The sequence below is a fragment of the Crocodylus siamensis genome, chromosome 14 (genome assembly GCF_052110815.1).
Source record: "Crocodylus siamensis isolate JL-2025a chromosome 14, ASM5211081v1, whole genome shotgun sequence".
NCBI classification, from domain to species: Eukaryota; Metazoa; Chordata; order Crocodylia; family Crocodylidae; genus Crocodylus; species Crocodylus siamensis.
The window spans coordinates 13184409-13209056 of record NC_143408.1 but is presented as its reverse complement, the minus strand read 5'-3'; the positions used below and the strand labels follow the sequence as shown (position 1 = coordinate 13209056).

General features: G+C 46.0%; 1 protein-coding gene across 14 annotated transcripts in view; it reads left to right on the top strand.

Moving 5' to 3' along the window:
• FEZ1 (fasciculation and elongation protein zeta 1) overlaps positions 1-24648 on the top strand; it is a 194317-nt gene that overhangs the window by 15324 nt on the left and 154345 nt on the right. For 10 of the 14 annotated variants that reach the window (XR_016439097.1, XR_016439093.1, XR_016439096.1 and 7 more), the window contains exon 2: positions 1517-1872. The exons of 2 other annotated variants lie outside the window; for them this stretch is intronic. Coding sequence is in view for 6 of the 12 variants with exons in the window: in XM_090026797.1 (XP_089882923.1) it covers positions 1562-1872 (311 nt within the window). In the remaining 6 variants the exon portion in view is untranslated. Of the gene's footprint in view, positions 1-1516; positions 1877-24648 lie in introns of those variants that run through there. 2 more of the 14 variants (XM_090026795.1, XM_090026800.1) reach the window with 2 other exon arrangements.

Below are 24648 nucleotides of genomic sequence, written 5' to 3'. Positions count from 1 at the left end.
GCTGGGCATTTCAGCTTCAGCAGTATTGGCCCTCAGTGTCCCAGCAGGCATTGCAGAGATGGGTGAACAATATCCTCTAGATCCAGTCACAAGCTATGTGCCTCATCTGGTTTGCTCTACCCCTATGGTCCCATTCTCCCATCCAAAAAACCCATTTTTTTCCCCAGCCATTGCAAGGTTAAAGGAAGAAATATTCCATTACCGTTAATTGCAGATATTGACAAAGATCTCTCAGGACAAACTTACTGAAAATATGGAGACAAATATTTATTCATGCATAGCAGAAAGAAGTCGTTACTGTGGTCCCAATGCAGGATAGGAAAGAATCCTGACACAGTACCATCAACACTTTTCCCTCCTCCAAGCCAAGCATCCTTGGCAGTAATAAAAATGCTGTGAGCCCCATCTTAGTTATTCTGGCCTCCTCAGTGCTGCCTCTGGGTCTGATCAGACCTCAATGGGCAAAGAATATGCTTATGGTGCAATGCCAGTCCATGGGCTGGATCCAGATCACAGCTCTCCCCACCCCTATCCTCTCCCAGCATACCTGATCCAGTGGCTACTTCAGCAGATCTAAGGCCTGTGCTGCATGATCCTGAAGCACCCAAAACATACGCTGCATGTGGTTCAGTCTGCCTGAACACTGCATGTACTGTACTGCTTCACACTGCTCCCACTCTGGGGTGTGCCCTCAGACCGCACGCATCTGTTCCAGCTGGTCTGGGACCTAAGCTGCCCATAGCACTCACAGGCACCAAGTGCAATAGGGGTTTCAGACTGGCTGGGAGCAGGCACTGCATGTGGTGCAGTCCTGGAGTGGCTGTGATGGGCATCAGGTGTAGTGCAGGTGCCACTCTGGCAAGACTGTGCCATACATGGTACCTATTCCAGCTGCTCTAGGATCTGTGCCCTATGCAGTGAGGGTCCCTGACTATGTTGGAGGAGGAGGAGGAGAAGGAAAAGGGAGAAGGGAAGGGAGAGGAGGTTCATGGCCTGGATCGAACCCACAGACCAGCCTGATGCCATTCATCCAGTCTGTGGGGTGGGAGGAGTTTGACATACCTAGTATAGATCATCTTTGTGTATAAGGCAGGTGTAGTTTTAATGGATATTTTGGAGGGAAATAATTTGACTTATAATTAGAACAATACGGTATTTTATTTTTAAATAAGCAATAAAAACGCATATTCCACACTAAATATGAGCCATCTTGGAAAATTACAGTTTCTGAATTCCACTGCTTTGTGAAAAAATGTGTCTTTCAGTATACTGAGAATGGTTACATTAAAAAAAATGCTTTCCATAAGCAGAAACTTTAAGAAAATAATCTCTGGCTGATAACAATGGAAAGCTCCATGAGCAACTGAGTACAGGAGGTTGTAATTAAAATCCTGTCATAACCATCAGTAAAGGTAGGACTGCTCCTCCTATATTACTGCATTTAATCCTGCAGGAGTGTTGAATAAGCACATATTTATTCTTGTTGCTGATTTTTTAACATACTATTTTTTTCCAGATAAGCTGTCCTGAAAAAAATCCATTTCTCTTTAGCCAGACCAAGATGGAAGCTCCACTGGTAAATCTGGATGAAGAGTTTGAAGATCTGAGACCTTGCTATGCTGATGGCAGAGAGGAAAAAAAACATTGTTTTTATGGTTCATCCCCTCAGCATTTAGAAGATGCCTCCCTTTCTGAGCTTGAAAACTTCTCTTCTGAGATCATCAGCTTCAAGTCTATGGAAGACTTGGTGAATGAATTTGATGAGAAGCTCAATGTCTGCTTTCGGAATTACAATGCCAAAACTGAGAACCTGGCTCCTGTAAAAAATCATCTCCAGATACAAGAGGAGGAAGAGAATCTTCAGGATGAGGAGTAAGCAATCTAGAAGTACTAAATAAGTATAACTACATGATGCTGTTCTTTATTTTAAGACAGTGAATCCTCGTAAATTCAGCTGGTGCAAAAAAGAAAAGAAAATTTAAATTTTGAACCTTTTCAGCTATTTTGGAGATTTCCAAATGGGCCCAAAAACTCACATATTTTTAATCCATTTTTAATTGAGAATATAAAATATTAAAATTAAATGCAAATGATTCCTAGAAATTGTTAAAAAATACTTGATAACCATTATGAGAATCGTTTTATAAAAATGTGAAACTTTGATGAAAAATGAAAATATTTAAATAAGTAACCAATTCTTTGGAAAAATTTTTCCTGTCCAGGAGGCCATTGTGTGGGGCAGGGCAGCATGTGTGGGGTGTGGGGGGGATGTGCCCCTTCCAGATTTGTGCACCCACAGTGGACACAGGGCTGCAGCCTGACAAGACCAGCAGAGGCAGGAGCTGCCTCCGTGGCCCAGTGGAGAGGACTCAGTATGGGAGGGAAGAGCTGTGCCACCATCAGTGCAAGGAATAACAGACAGGGTGTGTTGTGGGGGTGAATGCTGGCTTCACTTCCTCCTGTTGTCATCCACTTGTACACTGGGCTGTGGCTTTGCCCTACACCATGCCCTGGCTGCCACCACTCTGATCAGGCTGCCCATGCTGCCTGTCACCGGACCTCCTCTCTGAGGGGAGTGGCAGTCGGGCCATGGTGGTGCCAAGCAGGTGGTGGCGAGGGGTAATGGCAGTGTGGCCCCACCATTCATTACTCCTCGTGTTTCTGGCAGTGTAACTGGTGCAGGGGTCTTAGCAGCAGCATAGCAATGAGTCTTTCTGCCCTGCTTTTCCCTCCTGCACTGGGTCCTTCCCACTGGGCTGTGGAGGCAGCTCCTGTCCATGCTGGTCTGGCTCGGCTGCATTCCCATATCTGCTGTGGGTGGACAGATATGGGGTCATGTCCTTCTGATGCATCATCTGTGCCGTCCCCATTGCCTTACCTGCCAAGAATTGTGGGAGCTGCTGTCCATGCTACCTGGCTTCCACATGCATGCATGCACATGGCATCTCCTGCCTGATCCTCCTTCTCCCACTCCTTCCAGCTCCAAGCGGCCCTTTGCAGGCTGGAAATCTGTCAGCCTGCAAGGGGAAACCTGCAGCTTCCCACATTTTTTTCCTTTAAAGGAGAATGCATTTTAAAGTTTCTTTTTAACTTATTCTTATATTCTTGTGACCCATGGCTTGAGAAACACTGTTCTAGTGAGGCTGCGTGGGTGTGGAGAGCACAAAAAGTTTTGCTTTTTTATTTTGCTCCATTTATTGACAAGGTACCGAACATGTTCCACAACAGTGATCACTGTGACAGACAGAGTAACATACAGATAGAGTGGGATTTACTTGCATAGAGTAGCCTACTTATGTTTGAGAACAGATCTGTTGGAGGGGATGGGTTGGCAAAAAAACTGTGGAGTAAGTGGTATTTAGAAAGTACAGTCTTTAGAAATTTGAGTTTGTCAACGTTTTCTCTTCAGCGATAAAGGGGCCATGGCAGTGTTCCTTCTCAGCCAACTAGTTATCTCCCATTTGATATCTGTGCATTTCGTTATTCTTTCCTAGGTGTAGCACCTTCCATTTGCCTGTGCTGAACTTGATTCTGTTGACTGTATCCCAACTTTCCAATCTGCCAAGATCCTTTCTGAAATTTCCCCCTGTGCTTCAAAGTGTTTGCAGTTCTTCCCAATTTCAAGTAATCTGTACATTTGAGCAGGAATCCCTCTATTCTGGCATCTAAATCATTAATGCACATGTTAAACAACATCAGATCCAGGACAGACCCCTGTGGAATCATACTTGAAACCTCCTGCCATTCTAGCATTTATCCATTTATAATTACCCTTTACATGTAGTCATCAAACCTATTCCTTAGTCCTTAATTTGTTTCAGACGTATTTATGGAACCTCTTCTTGTTATGTCTAACTTCCCTTATCAGTTGACCTGTGAGAAGCATTCCACAGCTTCCTCATCCATAGCTATTTTTGGTTTCTTTTGCAACCTGAAAGTTCCACAGTTCTGCTGATATGGGACATGCCCTGAGTCTCTTCACAGAAAGAGTCTTAAACTGGGCTTCTCCACCGTTGGAATAAGTCTGGAAGTAACACAGGAATCCACTGAGCCAATGGTAACATCGTACAGTTACTGCCCTTCCCTTCGGAGTGCTCCAAAACAAGCTCCTCAATTATAAATCCCAGTCCATCTGTACATATTTGGGACCCAACATACCTGTGCTGGTAGGGAATAATTTTATGGACCTTACTATGGCTCTGATCCTTGGGATACCCATTCAGGCCAAGGCCCTTTCTTTTCTAGTGGAAACAGTGGCTGGTTCCTTAGTGGTGTCTGGGCCCATCATCCTGCAGATGGCCTCTGGAAGTTATATCAGGGGCATACAGGGTACTGGGCATGGAAGTTATAAACATTCCTTTGTTTTAACCCAATTTGAACCCCCTGCTGCCTGCTGATTCTGGGAGCACCCTGGCTAGCTCAACATGACACATGACACTCATGTTTCATAGTCTCAGTGTGTGTTGACTTTTAGATCAGATTATATCTAGATACCAAAATCCCATGGAAATGTCAACACTCTAAATTAACACTTTGATCAGGTTAGGACAGCTAAGGTGTTTACTAAGCTAAACCTGAGAGAGGCTTAACATCTGGTCAGAATTAGAAAGGGAGATGGGTGGAAGGTTGCCTTCAGAACATACTACATGTACTCTGGGATATGCTGGATCTATATGCTGTGCTTTACCTAGGTGAAATTTTAATTTATTCAGAGGAACAAGCAACCCAAAAATCACCGTGTCCAAAAGGTCCTAATACACCTTTGTCAGCATGGGCTTTATGCAAAACTTAAGAAATGTAAATTTGAAAAGTCATCCATAGAGCTTCTGAAGTTTATCTTGTTTGCTGATGGGATCCAGATGAATCCCCATAAGGTAGGAACCATACATGACTGGGCTGAGCCGTGAAGCATCCACAATATCCAAAGGCTTCTAGGGTTCACAGACTTGTACTATTCTTTTATCCTTAGTGTCTCTAAAGTGGTTGCCCCAATCACAGCAATCTAGTGCAAATCAGCAAAATTCCACTGACCTCCAGAGGCTCAGAGTGCATTTCAAGCACTAAAGGAGGCCTTCACGTATTTCCACACCCCATATTTTCATACCCAGGCCCAGAAAAACCCTTCAACCTAGAAATCTGATGGGTCACTGGGGGTGTGCTGTCACAACAACTAGGAGATTGCTAAGAGATGCAATCCTGTGCCTACTTTCCAAGGAAACTTACTCTGGCTGAGGTGAACTATGGAGTAGTGGATAAAAATCACTTTGCCAAGACTAGGTTTGAAACCTGGTGGCATTACCATTAAGGAGCCCAGTACCCTGTATGCATCTACAATGAACACAAGAACCTTGAAAGCCTGAAGTCAGCCAAAGTTCTGACACCTCAGCAATGGCGATGGAAGGAGAGGAAAAATTAAGAACACGGGCAGATCTAGAATTTTTTAAAAGGGGAGTGCAGGAAGTGTGGTGTATCAGTGTATATAACACAGCACCTTTTTCTCCAGGAAAAGGGAAACTAGAAGCTTTACTAATAGGCTAGGGGCCTAGCACTATATAATTCAGTTTAAGATGAAAGCAAATCATGTCCCAAACGTGGGAACATGAACAGATTCCCAGTGACTTGGGATGACAAGAGATGGATCAGATTGCATTCATTATCATGGTATTACTCTCCTATCCTTGTATTCTTCTCAACAGAATCACTTTGAGACTTTACCAGAGTCCTAATAGAGTTTTAGATTATTCAGATGTAAAACAGATATGATCTTTGTCACTAGATAGCTGCAAGGAGGTCTTTACATGCCCTTGAATGACCTGATTAAGGCCTTTTATTCGAACAACAGAGACGTATGGTGAGATTTGAATGCCCACCAAAATTTGTCAGCATCAGACTTCTTCATGACAACATAACAGCAAACATTCTAAGCAGTGGCTCAGAAATGGACCTTTCACTATTATAACTGGAGTCAAACAAGGATGTGTGGTTGCCCTAATACTCTTTTCCATCTGTATCGCAGCTGTTCCACATCTTAGTCTGATAAGATTTCATCTGGAGTCAGTATCCAGTATCACATGGACAGGAATGTGTTTAATATCAACTGGTTATGTTCCAAGTCCAAGATAATAAACATCTCCATTTTTGATCTTCAATATGTTGCTGACTGCATTGTGTATGCCCACTCAATTGAAGAGACCCAGGTCATCCTCAATTGCTTCTGTGAAGCATATGAAATTCTTGGACTCACTATTAGCTTCATAAAAACTAAGATCCTTTACTAACCCACCCTGAACTAGGCAGCTGCTTTTCTATGCACTACAGTTAAAGGTCAATCCTTGAAGAACATTGAGCCTTTCCCTGGCCTGAGTAGGCAACTTTCCCAAAAAGTAAACATAGGTAACAGTATTCAACACTGAATAACATCTTCCAGTTCAGTTTTTATTAGGTTCAGGATTAACAGGCTGAATTTTTGCTTTTAGACATCTCTGAAATCGTAAAACAGAATCAGTCTAGCTCCATCCTTTTTGCAACCATCTTTCAGGTATCCCCTCTCAGGATTAAATCCCCTCTCAGTCTTTTTTCTCCAGACTAAATAAGCCCAGTTCCCTCAGCCTCTCCTCAGAACTCATGTGCTTCTGCCCCCTAACCATTTTTGTTGCCCTGTCCAGGTCTGCCTGCAATTGTTCCCTACCGTCTGGAGGGTGCACTTCATGTCACAATTTAGTATCGTCTGCAAACTTGGACAACTTCACACCCGCATCCAAGTCACTGATGAAGATATTGGAGAGTACAGGACCACTAAGCCAGTTTGCTATCGACTGGACCGTGTAAACCTCTATGTCACAGCCTCTTAATTTATTTATGAGAATGGGATGAGATGTCGTATCGAAGGCCTTGCTAAAATCCAAGAAAATGACTTCCACCTCAACTCCTGCATCTAAGCTTTTTGTGACCCTGTCATAAAATGAAACCAGATTAGTCAGGCATGATCTACCTACTACAAATCCATGCTGGTTACCCTGCTGCATTATTTTTCCCGCTGGACTCCCACAAATACGATCCTTCATAAAATTTTCAAAGACCTTTCTAAGGATGGAGGTGAGATTGACTGGCCTATAATTATTTGGATCCTCCTTCCTCCCCTTATTGAAAATAGGGACCACATTGGCCCCTTTCCAGTCTTCTGGGACCTGACCCAAGTGCCACAAGTGCTCAAACAGCCATGCCAGTGGTTCTGCTATGACGCTGGCCAATTCTTTCAGTACTCTCGGATGTAGCTTATCTGGGCCTGCTGACTTAAACACATCTGATCCATTCAAGTGACTCTGCGCCAAGTCAGCATCAACAATTGGCTAGCTTCCTTTTGATGCCCATTTAAGAACCCATTAGGAAACTTATCTTGACCCCTGTTCAAGAACACTGAGGCAAAAAATTCATTTAATAGCTCAGCCTTGTCTCCCCTGTCTGTCACTAATTGCTCCTTCTTGTTCAGTATGTGTCCTATGCTGCCCTGTACCTTCCTTTTACTCCCTACATACCTAAAAAAATACTTTTTTTTTTTTTTAATTTCTATTGCCAGCGTCAGCTCTGTAGTTGCTTGGGCCTTTCTAACTGCCTCCCTGCAAGTGCGGGCTAAGTAGGGGTACTTCTCCTTGGTAGCTTCCCATTGCTTCCACCACCTATATGCCTTCTTTTTTGCCCTTAGGTTCCCCTGGATTTCCCTGTTTAGCCAAGGAAGTTTTTTGGCTCCTTCCGTGCTTTTCCCTCATACTGGGATCGTCTCCCTCTGCACCTGAAGGATAGCTTCCTTTAGGAATGACCACCCTTCCTGGACTCCCAAGCACTTCCACCCTGCTAGTTATCTTACCCACACTATGCCATATGGTGAATTCGATTGACTGGTGGTCACTATCCCCAAGGTGACCATGAATCTGTAGCTCCCCTACCTGGTCATCTCTCATAACAAACACCAAGTCCAGTAAGGCATTCCCCCTAGTGGGGCCATATACCTCTTGCATTAGGTGAAGGTCCTGCATGCAGGTTAAAAAACTATGTGAATGGTTGGATTTGGCTGACTGCTTCTCCCAGCACATATCAGGGTAGTTTAGGTCCTCTATATCAACCACACCCCGAGACTGTACAGCCTCTGAGAGCTGCCTCAAGAATTCCAAGTCTAGCTTTTCCTCTTGGTGTAGTCTCTTTCCCCCTGACGTCCATGTATCCTAACCCACAGTGCCTCAACTTTCTCCTTCTCTGATCCCATTTTGATTAGGGTAGATGTATAATGCTCCTTTACATAGAGAGCCACCCCTCCCCCTTTCTTCCCTACTCTGTCCCTTCTGTACAACCTGTATCCCTCAATGTGTACTGCCCAGTCATGGGTAGGGTCACACTAGGTTAGTCCCACTAAATCAAAGTTATTATCTGCAAGCAGAAGTGCGAGTTCTTTCTGCTTGTTTCCTGTGTTCCTAGCATTAATATAGAGGCACTTGAGCTCTCTAAATGGTGCCTTTGGTTCCCCCGCCATTCTGATGCCCAATGGGCCCCTTAGTACTTACCTGTGATGTACTGTTGGGTGTCTTGCAGTTTGTAGGTTCTAGATTCTCTTCGTTTCCCGCCTCCCCATCCCCCATCAAACTTAGTTTAAAGCCTGATGTAGGAGCTTGTTCCTGCACTCTCAGTAAGGCTTCTTTAAAGTACAACCAGCTCTCCTGAACTTCTCTCCTCCTCAGACTGGCTTCCCAGGGGATCCTGCCCACAAGTTCCCTAAGCGAGTCAAAGTCTGCTCTTCTAAAGTTCAGGATGCTATTCTCCTTTCTTCAGTGTCTTCAATGATCATGACATAAGGACCCAAACCAAACATCTCATCTACCAACTTCTTGTCATCCCGACTCTGTTGTATGGATGTGAAGCTTGAATGACATATGAAAAACATCTGAAAGCTCTGGAACATTATCATCAGTGATGTCTTTGGAAAATCTTCCATATCAAATGGAATTACTAAAGCACAGCACAGTAACTGCCTGTGTTGCATGGTACGTGCAGCACATGGTTGTTTTTAGCAGCTACTTTGCTGTACTGGTACTCTGTAATGAGGGAGTGTACCGCCATAGCAAAGTAGCTGCTGATACCTAAAGTAGCACCCAAGCACCTTTCGATCCTATGTCACTGTAGCATATCACTACAGTGATGTAGTGTCATGTGTAGACATGCCCATTGAAGCCATGTTTGTACAGCATCAACCCCATTGGATAGGACATGTCATAAGGATGCCTGACAATAGGCTCCCAAAACAGGTCCTATATTCCCAATTCACTGTTGCTGTAGAGGTGATCAAAAGAAGATATTAAGGGGCACCTTGAAGGCCAATCTAAAGAAATGTTAGATGGTTAATGAAATGTTGGAGGTTAGATGAACATCTTGCTGGGGTCATTTGACCCCAGTATTCTTTCCTGCCATGGCAGGGGGTCGGACTAGATGATCTGCTCAGGTCCCTTCCGACCCTAGAAACCATGAAACTATGAAATGTAATATTAATATCAACATCTGGGAGACTCACGCACTGAATTATCCCCAGTGACACGGTAATCTAGAAGAAGGCAGAGACTGTTCTGAGGAAACTTATCTCACTATCATGGTGGATACATGGGACAGATAAATGGAAGGAGCTGTGACCTGATATCACCAAGATCTACTCCTTCCTCCCGGAACTATTTGCCACATCTGCAGATGAACATGTAGATTTTGGATTATTCTCCTCAGTGACTTCCACTGACTTCCTATTTACTGGAAAAACTGCCATCCTCATATCAAGGGACTGCTGATGCTGACAATACATTAGAGATAAGGGCTGTGTGAAATTTCACCCGGTGTTCCATTTTGAAGCTGTTTTGATGCATTTTGAGCTTGAAACAGCAAAATCAAAATTAAACAAAAGCCTTCGAAACAGCTTCGAAATGAAATGAGGGCACTCAAAACATTTTTGAGTTTCGAAGCCAGGCTTACTTGGCTTCAGTGCCAGTCCCAGCCAGCAGAAGCAGCCTCCTGTCATTCAGCAGGCATATCGGGGGCCTGCCCACACCCCTGGGAGGGCTGTGGGGGCTGTGACAGACTGTTCTCGGGGGTGTGGGCCCCCAATCTGCCTCCCAGATCACAGGAGGCTCATGCTGCTGCCTGGGATCCTGCACCCAGCACTGGGAAGATCAGTGCTGCCACTGGACCAAGCCAGCAGCAGCAGCCTTCTTGTGATCCAGCAGGCAGATTGGGGCCCACACCCCCAGGAGCAGTCTGGCACAACCTCCGCAGTCCTCCCAGGGGTGTAGGCAAGTCCCCGATCTGCCTGCCAGGTGACAAGAGACTGCTGCTGCTGGCTGGGGCATGAGCTTCCCGGCATGAACTGTGTCCAGTGCTGGTCTCAGCCAGTAAGACCAGCCTCTTGTTATCTGGCAGGCAGTTCGAGGGCTCGTCTGCACCTCCGGGAGGGCTCTGGGGGCTGTGCCGGACTGCTCCCAGGGGTGCAGGCTCCTGATCTGCCTCTTGGATCACAGGAGGCTGTTGCTGCTGCTTGGGATCAGCAGCAGCCAGGGCCATCCCTGTCGGGGGGGGGGAGCAGGTGAATGGGACAACTGCCCAGGCCCTGCACTTTGGGGGGGCCCACGTTGCCAGGCAGAGTGGCCATGGTGACTCTGTGCCACTTCCTCCAGTTTCACATCCAGTTGCTTGCTAATCCCCCCTCCCCCCGCCGCCAAGTTCTTTGCACCCAGTGCACAAGGGATCGGGCTGAGGACAGGTCCCCGTGCAAGCTGATTTGCCCCAGGCCCTGCACCAGAGCTGACCTGATATGTAGTAACTGGTTGGATTGCTGTTCTCAATGATCAGTCTTCAATGGCTCAATGTTTAGCAGAGAGGAGGTATGAAGTGAGGTTCCTTGGGGGTCTGTCCTGAGTCTGGTGGTGTTTAACATTTTTATTAATAATTTGGACAATGGAACTAAGCGCACACTTAGCAAATTTGTGGATGACACCAACCTGGAAGAAGCTGCAGACACTCTGTGGCTTGCACTAGGATGCAGAATGACCTGGATACACTGGAGAAATGATCTGCAATCAACCAGATGAAATTCAACAAATACAACTAAAAAGTCCTGCACTTGGAACAAAATAATTTAATGCACAATTATAGACTGGGGAATGACTGGCTAGGTTGCAGTACTGCATAGAAGGATCTAGGCATTACAGTGGATCATAAACTGAAAACGATTCAACTATTCAATACATTGGAGGATGGAAGTGTCTCAAAAGACTGAAAGGGGTGGAGCTAATGGGATGAAGCTGAACATGGAGAAATGCAAGGTGCTATACCTTAAGAGGAATAAACTAAATAGAAGATGTGTGACATATGGCTGGATGGCTGCACTACGGAAAAGGACTTGGGGGTGTTGGTTGATCACAGACTCAGTATGGGTCTGGAGTGTAATGCAGCTGCAGAAAAGGCAAAAAAGAAGCATTAGGTGCAAGATACAGATGGTGACAGTGCTTTTCTACTTGGCACTAGTTATGTTACATCTGCAGTACTCTGCAGTTCTGGGCTCCATATTTTTAAAAAAATATGGAGAAGTTAGAGGGAGTCCAGAGGTGGGCAACAAAGATGATCAAGGGCTTGGAAAGCAAGTCCTATGAGGAGAGGCTGAAGGAGCCAGGCATGTTCAGCTTGTGGAAAAGGTACTTAAGAGGGGACATGATAGCAGTCTTCAAATACTTGAAGGGCTGCTATAAAGAAGAGAGAAAGCAACTTTTTATATTGCTGCAGAGAGGAGGGCATGGACCAATGGTCTGAAGTTGCAGCAAAGGAAGTTTAGATTAGATATCCAGAAAAACTTCTTCACTGTTAAAATAGGGAAACAATGGAATAGACTGCTTAGGGAAGTTGTGGACTTTCCATCACTGGAGGTGTTCAAGAAGAGGATGGGAAGCCTTTGGTTAGGGATGATCTAGGACAGGGGTTTTCAACCTTTTTTAAGGAGTATACCCCTTCTGGTGGGATCCCCTTCTCTGGAGTGTACCCACTTCCATATGGCAGGGTGGGGTGCTGATGGCTGGTCAGGAAGGGTGGGGGCAGGGGGGTGATGCTGACAGCTGGCTGGACTTGAAGCTGGCAGCTTGCAGTGGTGCGGGGAAGCAGCATGTGGCGGTGGTTCAGCATGGTGAATGGCGGCAGCAGAGGGTGGGGAAGCGGTGCGCGGTCGTGGCGCGGAGTCATGAATGGCAGTGGTAGGGGGCAGGGAGCTCACACGTAGTTTCATAGTTAGTTTCATAGTTTCTAGGGTCGGAAGGGACCGGAGTAGATCATCGTGGCAGGAAATAATATTGGGGTCAAATGACCCCAGCAAGATGTTCATCCAACCTCTTAAAAACCCCCAGGGTAGGAGCCAGCACCACTTCTCTTGGAAGTTGGTTCCAGATCCTAGCCGCCCTGACCATGAACTAGCGCCTCCTGATATCTAACCTAAATCTACCCTCTGCCAGCTTGTGACCGTTATTCCTGGTCACTCCTGGTAGTGCTTGGGGGAACAGGGTCTTCCCCAGTGCCTGCTGGTCCGCTCTGACTAGTCTGTAACAGGCCACTAGATCCCCCTCAGCCTTCTCTTGTGGAGGCTGAACAGGTTCAGGTCCCCATAGCCTCTTCTCATAGGGCCTGCCCTGCTGCCCCCGATCATGTGAGTGGCCTTCCTCTGGACCCTGTCCATGTTGTCCACAACCCTCTTGAAGTGCAGCACCCAGAACTGGATGCAGTACTCCAGCTGCGGCCTGACCAGTGCCGCATAGAGGGGGAGGATCACCTCCTTGGACCTGCTTGAGATGCATCTGTGGATGCATGACAAGGTACGGTTGGCCTTCCTGACTGCATCCCCACACTTCAGGCCCATGTTCATCTTGGCATCAATTATGACTCCAAGATCCTTTTCCAACTCTGTGCTGACCAGAGGGAAGTTCCCCAACCTGTAGGTATGGTGGCAGTTGTTTTGCCCCAGGTGCATCACCTTGCACTTGTCAGTGTTGAATCCCATCCTATTCACATCCGCCCACCCTTGTAACCTGTCTAGGTCTGATTGTAGCCTGATGCTTCCTTCTAGTGTGCCCACATCCCTCCACATCTTAGTGTCATCAGCAAATTTGCTTTTTACCCCCTCGTCCAAATTGCTGATGAAGATGTTGAACAGTGTGGGCCCGAGGACCGAGCCCTGCGGAACCCCACTGCCCATGTCCTTCCAGGTTGAGAAGGACCCATCCACTACCACCCTCTGGGTGCGGTCCTCCAGCCAGTTGGCGACCCGATTGACTGTGTGGGCGTCGACACCACAGTCCTCCCAGTTTCTTAATGAGAATGGGGTGAGAGAGTGTCGAAAGCCTTCCGGAAGTCCAGGAAGACTATGTCCACTGCTACCCCTACATCTAATGATCTGGTAATCTGATCGTAGAAGGCCACCGGGTTGGTCTGACAGGACCTGCCACTGATGAACCTGTGTTGGTTGCCCCTAAGCATGCAGTCCCCTGCTGGCCCCGCATGGATGTGTGCCAGCATAATTTTCTCAAACAGCTTGCCTAGGATCGAGGTGACCACCGCCACCATTCACCAACATGGCAACCACCGCCACCATTCACCACTCTGCACTGCCACCATGTGCTCCTTCCTGTGATTGACAACTCTTGACCTAGACATAGCTATGTCTGTGATCTATTATGGACTCTTTCCGGTGTGGGGAGGGCAGATGTGCTACACCCAGGGTGGGCAGTGCTGGTGCTGAGAGGGAGGTCAGGTGGGCTATGGAAATCTTGGGGTGGCTGCAGACACCCTCCCACCCGTAGTCTCCCTCCCAGCTCTGGCGCCAGTTGCCCCCAGCATAGCATGTCCCCCCCACCCCTCCCAGAAAGAGTCTGGTGCTGCCCTGGCCTGCAGTGGCAGCCTGCCCTGCCCTGCGCAGATCAGGGGCACACAGGCACACAACCACCATGGCTCCCGGGATGCATGCAGCAGCAGGAGTTGCACCCCCTGGACGAGTCGCTTGCAGCTCAGTCCTGGGCCACTGGCTGGGCAGCACCTGCCCCCCCTCCATCCCACCCCTGCTGCAGCCTCCAGAAGCCCTCAGTCAGGCTTCCTTGTGGCCTTACCGCTGCCCTGTGTTTGGGGCCCTGAGCTCCACTTCTGCCTCCTATGCTCTGATGAGGTCTCAGCTACTGTACTGTATCCAGTTTTGGGGCCAGCACTTCAAGAGGCATACGGACTGATTGGAAAGAGTCTAACAGAAAGAAACAAAAAAGATTGGAGGTGTGGGAAGTCTGACTTATGAAAGAAATCTGAAAGAGAGAATTATTTATTCTGGAGAAGAGAAAATTGAGGTGGGATTTGATGGCAGTGTAAGAGTGATGTTGCAGCTGTATTCATCCAGAAATTATTCAAGAGATTTCTTAGGGTGAAATCTTTTATTGGACAAACTATGTAGTTGGAATAAAGCTAAACACGCTTTTGAATGCAACGCATTCTTCAGCAGGTCCCTGATCACTGGGAACCAGGCACGGCCTAGTGAAAAAACAGTAGAGGGGAGGGACTGAGAGTAGGCAGCAGGCATGCATTTTATATATGAAAAGCAGCTGATTACTGAGATATCAAGGCCTATCAAAAGGGAGGAGTGTCAATGTCACCTTTATGTGGAAAGAATTCAGGAGTTGGATGAAATATAATGTTTCATAAACCTAATATCAATGCCAAGTTATGAATTTTTGTTTCCAAATTTGCCTTTTAAACATGTTAGGTAGATTTGATAACAGCTTTTAAATACCTGAATGTCAATTTAGGGAGGATGGAGGAGGGCTTTTCTGTGTCCACAGAGGACAGGAATAAGAGCAGTGGCCTCTAGCTGCAGCAGAACGAATTTAGACTGGGGATTAGTAGGAACTTTGTGATTGTAAGGGTGGTCAAACAATGGAAAAGGCTAGGTAGAGAAGTTGGGGAATCTCCATCTTTGGAAATTTTCAAGAGCTGGTTAGACTGACACTTAGCTGGGTTGGTTTAGTCAGGGATGATCCTGCCTTGATCAGGGGACTAGACTAGATGACCTCAGAAGGTCCCTTTATGTTCTACTTTTCTATGATCCTATGACTTTGTAATTGAGTTATGAACAACCAAGGGCTAGAACACCTTTCTCACTGTGGTAGACCACTTGAAAAAGATGGCCCACTTCCTGGCCTGTGTTTGGCTCCTGTCTGCATGGAATATGTTTCTGTCAAATGGTCTTGAGAACCATAAAATCTTTGATCATGGGCTCCTATTCACATTCTGCTTTTGGAAGGAGGTACGCTAGCTCTTAGACATCTGCTTCCACTTTCCATGCCATACCATCCTCAAACAGATGGAGAATAAGAATGACTAAACCAAGTCTTAGACCACTGTCTCAGATGCCCCTTAAATTATCACCAGAACAAATGGGCCTCCTTACTACCCCTGACTGAATTTGCATATGCCCTGGATATAGACCTGACAGTTTCTCTCATGGTAGAAGGCAGGCCAGTGGCAGCGGCAGCAGTCCCTTGGAGTTGAGGATGATGTCCGTCAGGCTGATTCTGGATATGCACATTCTTCAGCAATGGGGCACGTTGTTGCACGGGGGAGTGGGATTCACAGCCCTCGGTTGGTCTCCTCCTTCCTCCACCGCTGTCGTTTTGCCTTAATATCTAGTTGTTGGGCCTCAAAGTGGTGTGCGCCTTGGTGGACCAGATGGTGCTACACCAAACGGTCAGCAGCTTGCTCCTCCCAGCTGTTGGTGTTGATGTCTCCATGCTTGAGGGTGACCTTGAGTGTGTCTTTGTACTGTTTCCTTTGGCCGCCTTTTGAGTGTTGGCCAGTGGAGAGCTGGGAAAAGAGAATCTGGCAAGGGAGGTGGTTCTTGACCATCCGGACGCAGTGTCCCATGCATCAACGTTGATTTGTCAAGAGCAAGGCTTTGATGCTGGTGAATGCAGCTTCATGGAGGATGCTTGCACTGGTCCAGCGGTCCTCCCATTTAATCCCCAGGATTTGATGTAAGCACCACTGGTGAAAGCTCTCGAGGGTCTTAATGTGGCATCAGTAGACAGTCCAGGTTTCACTGCAATAGAGGAGGGTAGTCAGCATGACAGCCTTGTAAACCGGGACCTTCGTCATCTTCTGAAGGTCTCTGTTTTCAAAGACACATTGTTGCAGCTTGAAGAAGGCAGCACTGGCACAGCTGACCTGGTGCTGGACTTCTTTATTGATGGTAGCCCATTGAGAGAGGTGGCTGCTGAAATATGGAAAGTGCTCCACATACTCCAGAGCCCCCATCTCCATAGATAGCATGAGGGATGTTCAGCTGTCCTTGGGAGGGTTGGTGGACAACCTTCATCTTGATGACATTCAAGGACAGGCCAAGTCTCTTATATGAAGTGACTAGGTACAAACAGGGTCTTTGGCAGATCAGTACAGCCTGCACTGCACTGAAGCCCAATCTGCAACTTTAAACTCTCAATATTTAAGCTATTTGGATTAAGACAGTGTAGATTTAGCTAAAAATGGTGTATCAAAGAAACCTGCACAGTGCAGCTATGCTTTTGTCTGGAGCTGGATTAGTTCCATTAGTTTTTAAGTTGTCAAAGACTCAACAACTCAAAGACTTCTGTCCACTTTAAGTGGACAGAATCATGTAAAGTTGATGTAGGTTACTTGGCTTGCGGGAAAGGCTTACTCAGAGGGATGCCTGGTGGTCCCAAAATCTAATGACTTGTCTATTCATTAAAACTACATTGCTTTAGCAATATAACTGGATGCAGTTATGCTCATATGAATTTTCTTATCCTTTGACTTAGGTATCATTGCAGATCTGGTCCTGGGTATCTAATGTGCACCTTTGCCTGTTGAAATCCTACCGTATGGATGCTCAAAGGAGTACATTCTGCATCAGCTTTCTGTAAACAACAAATGCTCTGGGGTTTTTTGTTTGCTTGGTTTTGCTTTTTGTTTTTTGCTTTGTATGTATTATTTACTAGCACAGTACAGAACAAAGAAGTTCTCTCACTACTTTTATTGTGGGCTGGCCCATAAAAACAAACAAAATTAAAGGGACACTATCATTTCTGTCTGTTAAGCATTGCTCCAAGTAACATGAAAACTACAACTTTGTTTTTCTGATCATTCACTTTGTTGATTTGCCAGAACTTTGAGCAGAATCTTATTTCAGTTTACATGCCTAAATGGCAGTTATAAAAACTGCACAACTCCAGTTTTTGGCACTTACACAGTTTTGGATTCTATTTTACCTTCTTTCCATTTTGTCTAATTTAGAATATTGAATGCAAGGTGCAGTGAGTCACCTTCAAGAGGAGGACTGTACTCTTTTACCCTTTATGTGCTTACTTGGCACTTACCCTGCTGTAGTCTTTTTAGCACTTACATACATTTTGCATTGTGTGGGCATAAGTACACGTGGGCATGACCCAATGTGGCAGGGAAGAGCAGAGCCGCACAGAGAACCTGCTTGCTGCTGCAAGCTTCCTGCTGCCCTGGTGACATGCCCAGTCATAGGGGCTCCTGGCCACATGTTCAATTAATGACATGATAGGAAGAAACTACAAAGCTATTCCACGTATTTCATTAAATAACTGTAGCTTTGTGTACATGGGGCATTAGGGCATTTATACACGTGCTCCTTGTGCGGGGCAGCGAGCGCTTTAACTAGAGTGGCTCCAAGAGTGCTGCTGTAGTTACACTACCATCAGTTCCCATGGTAGGTAGTTTTAAGTTAAATTGAATAAGCCTGCCCAAACCAAAGTCACGCATTTAGACTGTAGGGCAGATGTTCTTAAAGAGTTTAATAAAAAGTTATAGGTTCTAATCCATTTGATAATCCATGTTGGTGGGGGGGAGGGGTGAATTATGATGCTTGCATATAGATATTATTATAAAAAAGCTTTACAACAGGTTTTTATCACTACCTTCTACAGTGGCACTTTCTACTAAGCATACTCCCTAGACCTGCCTGGACCCTAGAATTACTTTAGCTTTTTCATAGCCATATCACTTTTGCAGCTAATGATCATCCTGTGATCAAAATAGTGGCATGCCCAAATATAGACTGGGGAATGACTGGATAGAATGATGTACTGCAGAGAAGGACCTGGGTGTTACAGTAGACCAGTGCTTTCCAACCTTTTTGCCTCATAGGTCAAATGAGTGGTGCCAGGTCATTCAGCAGGCCGGATCTGGTCCATGGGCCCAATATGGTGTGGGTTGCTGGCCCAACCAGGGCCCAATCCAATCCAGCCACAAGGCTTAGAAATGTGGTGCAAGGCTTAGAAATTTGGTGGAGGAGCAGTGGAAGTATTAATTGCTACCGCTTCCCTGCCACTAACTTTTTGGACCTGTCAGAAGACCCAAAGGCTGGATGACATGGCTCCATGGACCAGACCTGGCCTGGGGGCTGGATGTTGAGCACCCCGTAAGCTGGATATGAAGCAATATGCACTCTTGTTCCAAAAAAGGTCAACAATATACTTAACAGGAATGTCACTGGAGATTTTCTCTGTGGCTGTATGGGTAGGACTAGGATAAATGGCCTCCAGCTGCAGCAGAGGAAATTTAGGTTGGAGATTAGGAAGAACTTTGTGATTATGAGGCTAGTCAAGCATTGGAACAGGCTACCTAGAGAAGTTATGGAACTCCATCCCTGGAAATCTTCAAGAGTAGGTTGCACAGACCCTTAGCTAGGATGATTTATATAGGGATGGCTATTGGAAAGGCTAGAGGCCATGACTAAGGCCTACAGGACACTCTATAGGCCACACAAGCATCAAAAGACAACCCAGAGGGAGAAAGGAAGAGAGATAGGGTTAATCAAATGAGCTAACCATACAACTGCATTAGGGTTGTGACACCAGATTCACTCACCTTCAGGGACTTACAAGGAATCTCCCAAAACATTTGAATTCTATCAGGGTGTGGCCAGTGAGTGAAAGGAAGAAAAATCTAGGGGAGGTAGAGAATGCAGGGTCAGCACACCACAAGGAGGCATGCTTGAGCCCCTTTTTAGGGTTGGCCTGTTACATCATCCCCTCCAAGCTATGGACTATGACCTGACAACCTTCTCTCTCAAACACGTTCCAAATTCAGAAGTATTCCAGGATGCCCCTGCACAGGAATATCTGAGGACATGCTGCCACTAGAGTCTATATATTTGGGGTATGCAAGGCAGGCCCTGTTCAATTCAGATTTGGATTCGGCCTGAATCAAGGACAGAGATTTGATTCGTTGTTTCAGATCACTGTCCCTGATTTGATTCAGCCAAATCCGAATCTGAAGATTCGATGCTGGTTCAGAGAATCAGTGATTTGGACATAGCCACAGCTTTAAAAGTTTTTTCTACATACCTTGAGGTAGCAGGCATGGCTCATGATTGCTTCGATGCTGCGACACATGGAGCATCCCACAGGAGTGCCGGGGGGGCTTCCACATGGTCGATGGCAAACCCGGAAGTGGAACCAAAGCATATCTTAGTGAACCAAAGACTGTGGCACTGGTGTCATCGGGAAGGCTTTGGCTTCCATGACCACAGTACGCTCTTTGGTGAGAGAGGCAGTGAGCTTCTGAGAAGGGACGGCCTCCACATCTCTCCACTGGGGAGGAGGCTCTTCTCAGGCAGACTGGCTGACTTGCTCCACCGGGCTTTAAAATAAGCCCGCCGGGGGATCGGGGGACTACTGCCACTGCTGGCAGGACTGCCACTGCTGGCAGAACTTGTCCTCCTGTTTAACACAAATAATTACGACGTCATAGGGATAACGGAGACCAGGTGGGACTCCACCCATGACTGGATCACAGGTATAGATAGCTATACCCTGTACAGGAGAGATTGAGTAGGTAAAAGGGGCTGGGGTGTAGCTCTCTATGTCAAGGAGAGCTACGCATCTCTGCAAGCCAATATTGGCGACCAGGGTGAACGACTGGAGACCCTCTGAGTTAAAATCCATGGAACATGGCACAGGGGACACAATGGTGGGAGTCTACTACAGACCTCCCACCCAAAGTCAAGAGCTTGGCCAGGAGTTCACCCGGGAATTGGCTGAGGCTTCATGCTCCTGGTCCATGGTTGTCATGGGTGACTTCAACTACCAAGACATCTCATGGGAAGAACATTTGGCTAAATTCGAGTGGTCGCAAAGCTTCCTCTTGTGCATGGATGACCTCTATCTGACTCAAGAAGTCTACAGGCCAACGAGAGGTAAAGCACTGCTTGCCCTGGTACTGGCAACTGGGGACAACCTATTCAGTGACCTAACAATCGATGGGAAGCTGAGTGACAACGAGCACAAGCTGATCACCTTCCCCATCTGTCGTAAAGCCGGCAAGTCAGTCAGCAATACAGAAGTCCTTGACTTTAGGAAAGCTGACTTTGACAAGCTCAAGAGCCTTGTCAGTGAGGCCCTAAGGGACCATGATCCCAAGAGGAGGAGAGTTCAGGAAGAGTTCAGCCTTCGATCTGGTATCCCGTGATCACCTCTTGGCTAAACTGGCTAACTGTGGCCTCGACCTCACTATGATCTGCTGGCTGGGAAACTGGCTCTGCGGTAGGACCCAGAGGACGGTGGTTGTCAGGAGCCAAGCATCTTAGTGCACTGTGACCAGTGGGGTCCCTCAAGGCTCTGTCCTATTGCCTATAATATTTAATATCTTCATCAGTGATGTGGACATTGGTGTCAGAAGTGGACTGGCCAAGTTTGCCAGCGTCACCAAACTCTGGGGTAAAGCATCCACACTTGAGGACAGGAAGATGAGGCTGGGCTGCAGAGACCCCCAGGAAGGGCAGCAGGGTAGGAGCCCAAACCTGCAGCCCACGCCTGCCCCACACACAGATCTGGGGGGTGCAGGTCCTCCCTACCCCCCTCAGGAGTTCATGCAGCAGTGGAGAGCCAGCACCTCCCCGCTTTGCAGCAGAAAGCAGGGGGAAGTGGGGGCAGAGGGCTGCAGACCTGGGTCTGTAGCCCTGGCAACTGTGGGCCTTCTCCTGCAGGGCTGGGGAAGCTGGAGTTGCGGGTGGGAAGCGAGATGTACCAGGAAGGCTGTGGGCGGGGAGGGGCATGAGCAAGGCTGGGGGGGGTGTGGAAAGCTGTGGGGAGCCTTTAATTTTAATAACAGATTTTGGGGGTTTTATGCAAATTTGCAATTTTTTATCAAGGAAAATCAGGATCCCTGTTAATAAGACACAGTCAAACAGGGCACAAGGCCTAAAACCATACATCAACTAATCTATATTGTAGCTTCATTTTAAAATAATTAGAAGTAATAGTTGATGTAGCCAAATGTACTGAATGTTGTTTTGCTCTAACAGATGCCTTTTTGTTAGAATGCTGAAATAAATTGTAAAAATAAAGCAGCCTTGTCAGAACATAAACTAAGATGAAAAAGTAACAGACCAGTATGAAGCAATATTCCAAGTGGGAGGGGAAGGGAGATAAGGAAGCCTCCCTTTTGCTCCCTTTGCTTTCTCAAGGATGTAAATTCCAACTAAATGGTACCTTCCAGGATGAGAAATCTAAGTTTAATCTGTTTATAAAAGTTTCAGTGAGACAAAGAAATTGAAATAAAACTGATCAGAGATCATTCATTAAAATATTAAAACCAGCCATCTATAAATACTGGCCATAGGCTGGCGGGAAATTTGGACTTCTACTTTAGGATTTCAAAATTTGTACCTATCCAGAGCTCAGCAAGCCAACTGAACTCCCCAGGGAAACAGAGAAGCCTGGCTAGTGGACCTGTTTCTTCCATAGATCCAAAGCTGTATGAACATTGTCATTATTGATATACAATAGCAAAGACATTTTTGTATGTTAATAAAACTTTCTGTCTGTGACTGGCATGGTCTCACTTGTATCACCAGTCTCACTCAACCACAGTTAAGATTAAATGTAACAGCACCGTTCTTTCGAAGTTAACCAATCCAGAAAAAGCATGTGGAGGTCCCACATCAAAAGCACATTGGCCTGTGGTTAAAAAAAAATTCTGTTATCTGACTAGAAGTCATTACGTTCCCTTATCCATTCCATTAGTTTGCATGCTGTCAGTCTGTACCAGCCTTTTCAATACCAACTTTTAAATCTAATTATATGTTTCATAAAACTATATTTACAGGAGGCTCATGTTTCCTTTCACTCACACTGGGCATGGCTATGTGAGATGCTACATTGCTGTAGCGATGAGCTACATTGCTGTAACTCGTTGCTACTGTGTTATAACATATAAAAATAACTGTACGCTGCTGGTGGGTACTTGACATTCATTTAGTGATTGCACAATGCCAAATGCACAGTCGTGCTTTCAGTTCAGCCTTTTAGAACAGAATCCACAAATCTCCTAACAGGGACTTGTGTGAAATGAGAAGTCCTGATCCGCTTTTCCCTTCTCTCTGGTTTCAGAGCTAAGCAAAACATAAATTGGAAAACCAACAAGCTTGTAAACAAAAATAGGCTTGTTTTTCCTGGGGCCTTTTCCTTGCCCCCTTCCCTCCCCCCACCCCCGGGATAGATTGTACTGTCACAGTTCTTTGGGTGACAGATGTTCTAAACACAAGCTTCTTTCTTTCTTTCTTCTTTCTTTCTTGTGATGTGTTTAAAGCAGGAAATATATTTATGTCAATACATATCAAAATATAACGATATATTAATATGCATATGATTTTATATTGACATATGCGCTTTTATACTGGGACAACTACACTCACACTAGGGCCTTTACTAATTTAACTGGGATTATCTTTTTTTCTTGGTATAGTAAACCTGATAGAAAAACTGTATCAGACTATCATTCATAAATGTGCATTGAAGGGGAACAAGAAACAAACAGCTGATAAAAACAGGTGAAAATGTGTGACTGCTATGAGACACTGAGGAAGACAGGAGGAAGGTAGAAGGAACTTATCAGCAATAAGAGGAAAATTCATAAATGAAATAAAATTTAATGTTGTAACCTCCCCTTTTCTTTCACAGAGAAAGAGGTTTTATTGCAGTTAAAATTCCAGAAAGATTTTAGAGAGCATCCAAAGGTTCCCATGCCCCCGCTGCCCAAACCCTAACTCTACCACCTGCCTCCAGGCCAAAGTAATATAAATTCTTAAGCTAACCAGAAAATGCTTCAGTAATGGTGCTCTATTTGTTCTGCTTCACCATCATTCTTCCTAGCACTCTCCATTTCAATTGGAACATATTTTATGTGCTTTTTGCATTTATCTGGAGGAGAAAGCCTGAAGAACAATCAGCCTTGCTGGGCAACTATGATTTCATAGACATTAGGGCTGGAAGGGACCTTGTGAGATCATCATGTCCAGCCCCCTTTCCAAGGGGCAGGAAGTCAGCTGGGATCACATCACCCTAACAAGATAAGCATCCAAGCGTTTCTTAAAGGTATTCAGAGTAGGTGCTTGTACCACTTCCGGGGGAGTCTGTTCCAGATTCTGGAGACTTGGACGGTAAAGAAGTTTTTCCTTATGTCCAGTCTAAAACAGTCTTCCAGCAGTTTTTGATCTTGGGGTGCCCTGGTGAACAAACATTCTCCCAGTTCCTGATGCACACCCCTTACATACTTTTTTGCCACCAAGTTACCTCTGAGACTTCACTTCTTCAGGCTGAAGAGTCCCATCCCTCTCAGCCTCTCCTCATAAGTCCTGTTCTATTGACCTCTAATCATGTATGTTGTTCTCCTCTGGACTCTCTTAAGCTTTTCCACATCCTTTCTCAAGTGTGGAGCCCAGAATTGGATGTAGTACTGCAGCTGTGGCCTCAACAAAGCCAAGTAAAGCAGAAGGATGACTTCTTGGGTTTTGCTTGAGATGCATTGGTAGATGCAAGCCAGAGTTTTATTTTCTTTGCTGCCTGTGGCATCACATTGGTAGGTCACGTTCATCTTGTGGTCAATTGTGACTCCCAAGTCTCTGTCAGGCATGGTGCTAGTGAGTGTAGCACTGCTGAGCCTGTAAATATGATGAGGGTTTTTTCTCCCGAGATGGAGCACCTTGCATTTGTCCAAGTTGAATGCCATCAGGTTTCTATCTGCCCACCTTGTGATCCTGTCCAGGACAGCCTGAATTGCCAGCCTATCCTCTAGAGTGACCGCACTTCCCCATAATTCGGTGTCATCTGCAAACTTAGCCAATCCGCTTCTGACACCTGAATCCAGATCATTTATGATTCATGTATTAAAGAGCACTGGTCAGAGTACTGAGCCCTGGGGGACCCCTCCGGTCACCATGTGCCATGTTGACTTGGTTTTATTGACTATCACTCTCTGGGTCTGACCATGGAGCCAGTTCCCCAGCCATCAGACCATAAGGTTGTTGAGGCTGCAGTTCCCCAATTTTATTATGAGGATATCATGGGAGACCAAGTCAAAGGCTTTTTTGGAATCTAAGTGTATGACATCTAACTCTTCTCCTTTGTCTAGGTGATGTGTCACCTGGTCATAGAAGGAAGTGAGGTTGGTCAGGCAAGACCTACCCACAACAAACCCGTGCTGGCTAGATGTCAGAATGTTGCTTTCTATTAGCATGTTGTTGATGGTTTCTTTGATGATTTTTCCAAGATCTTTCCAGGGATT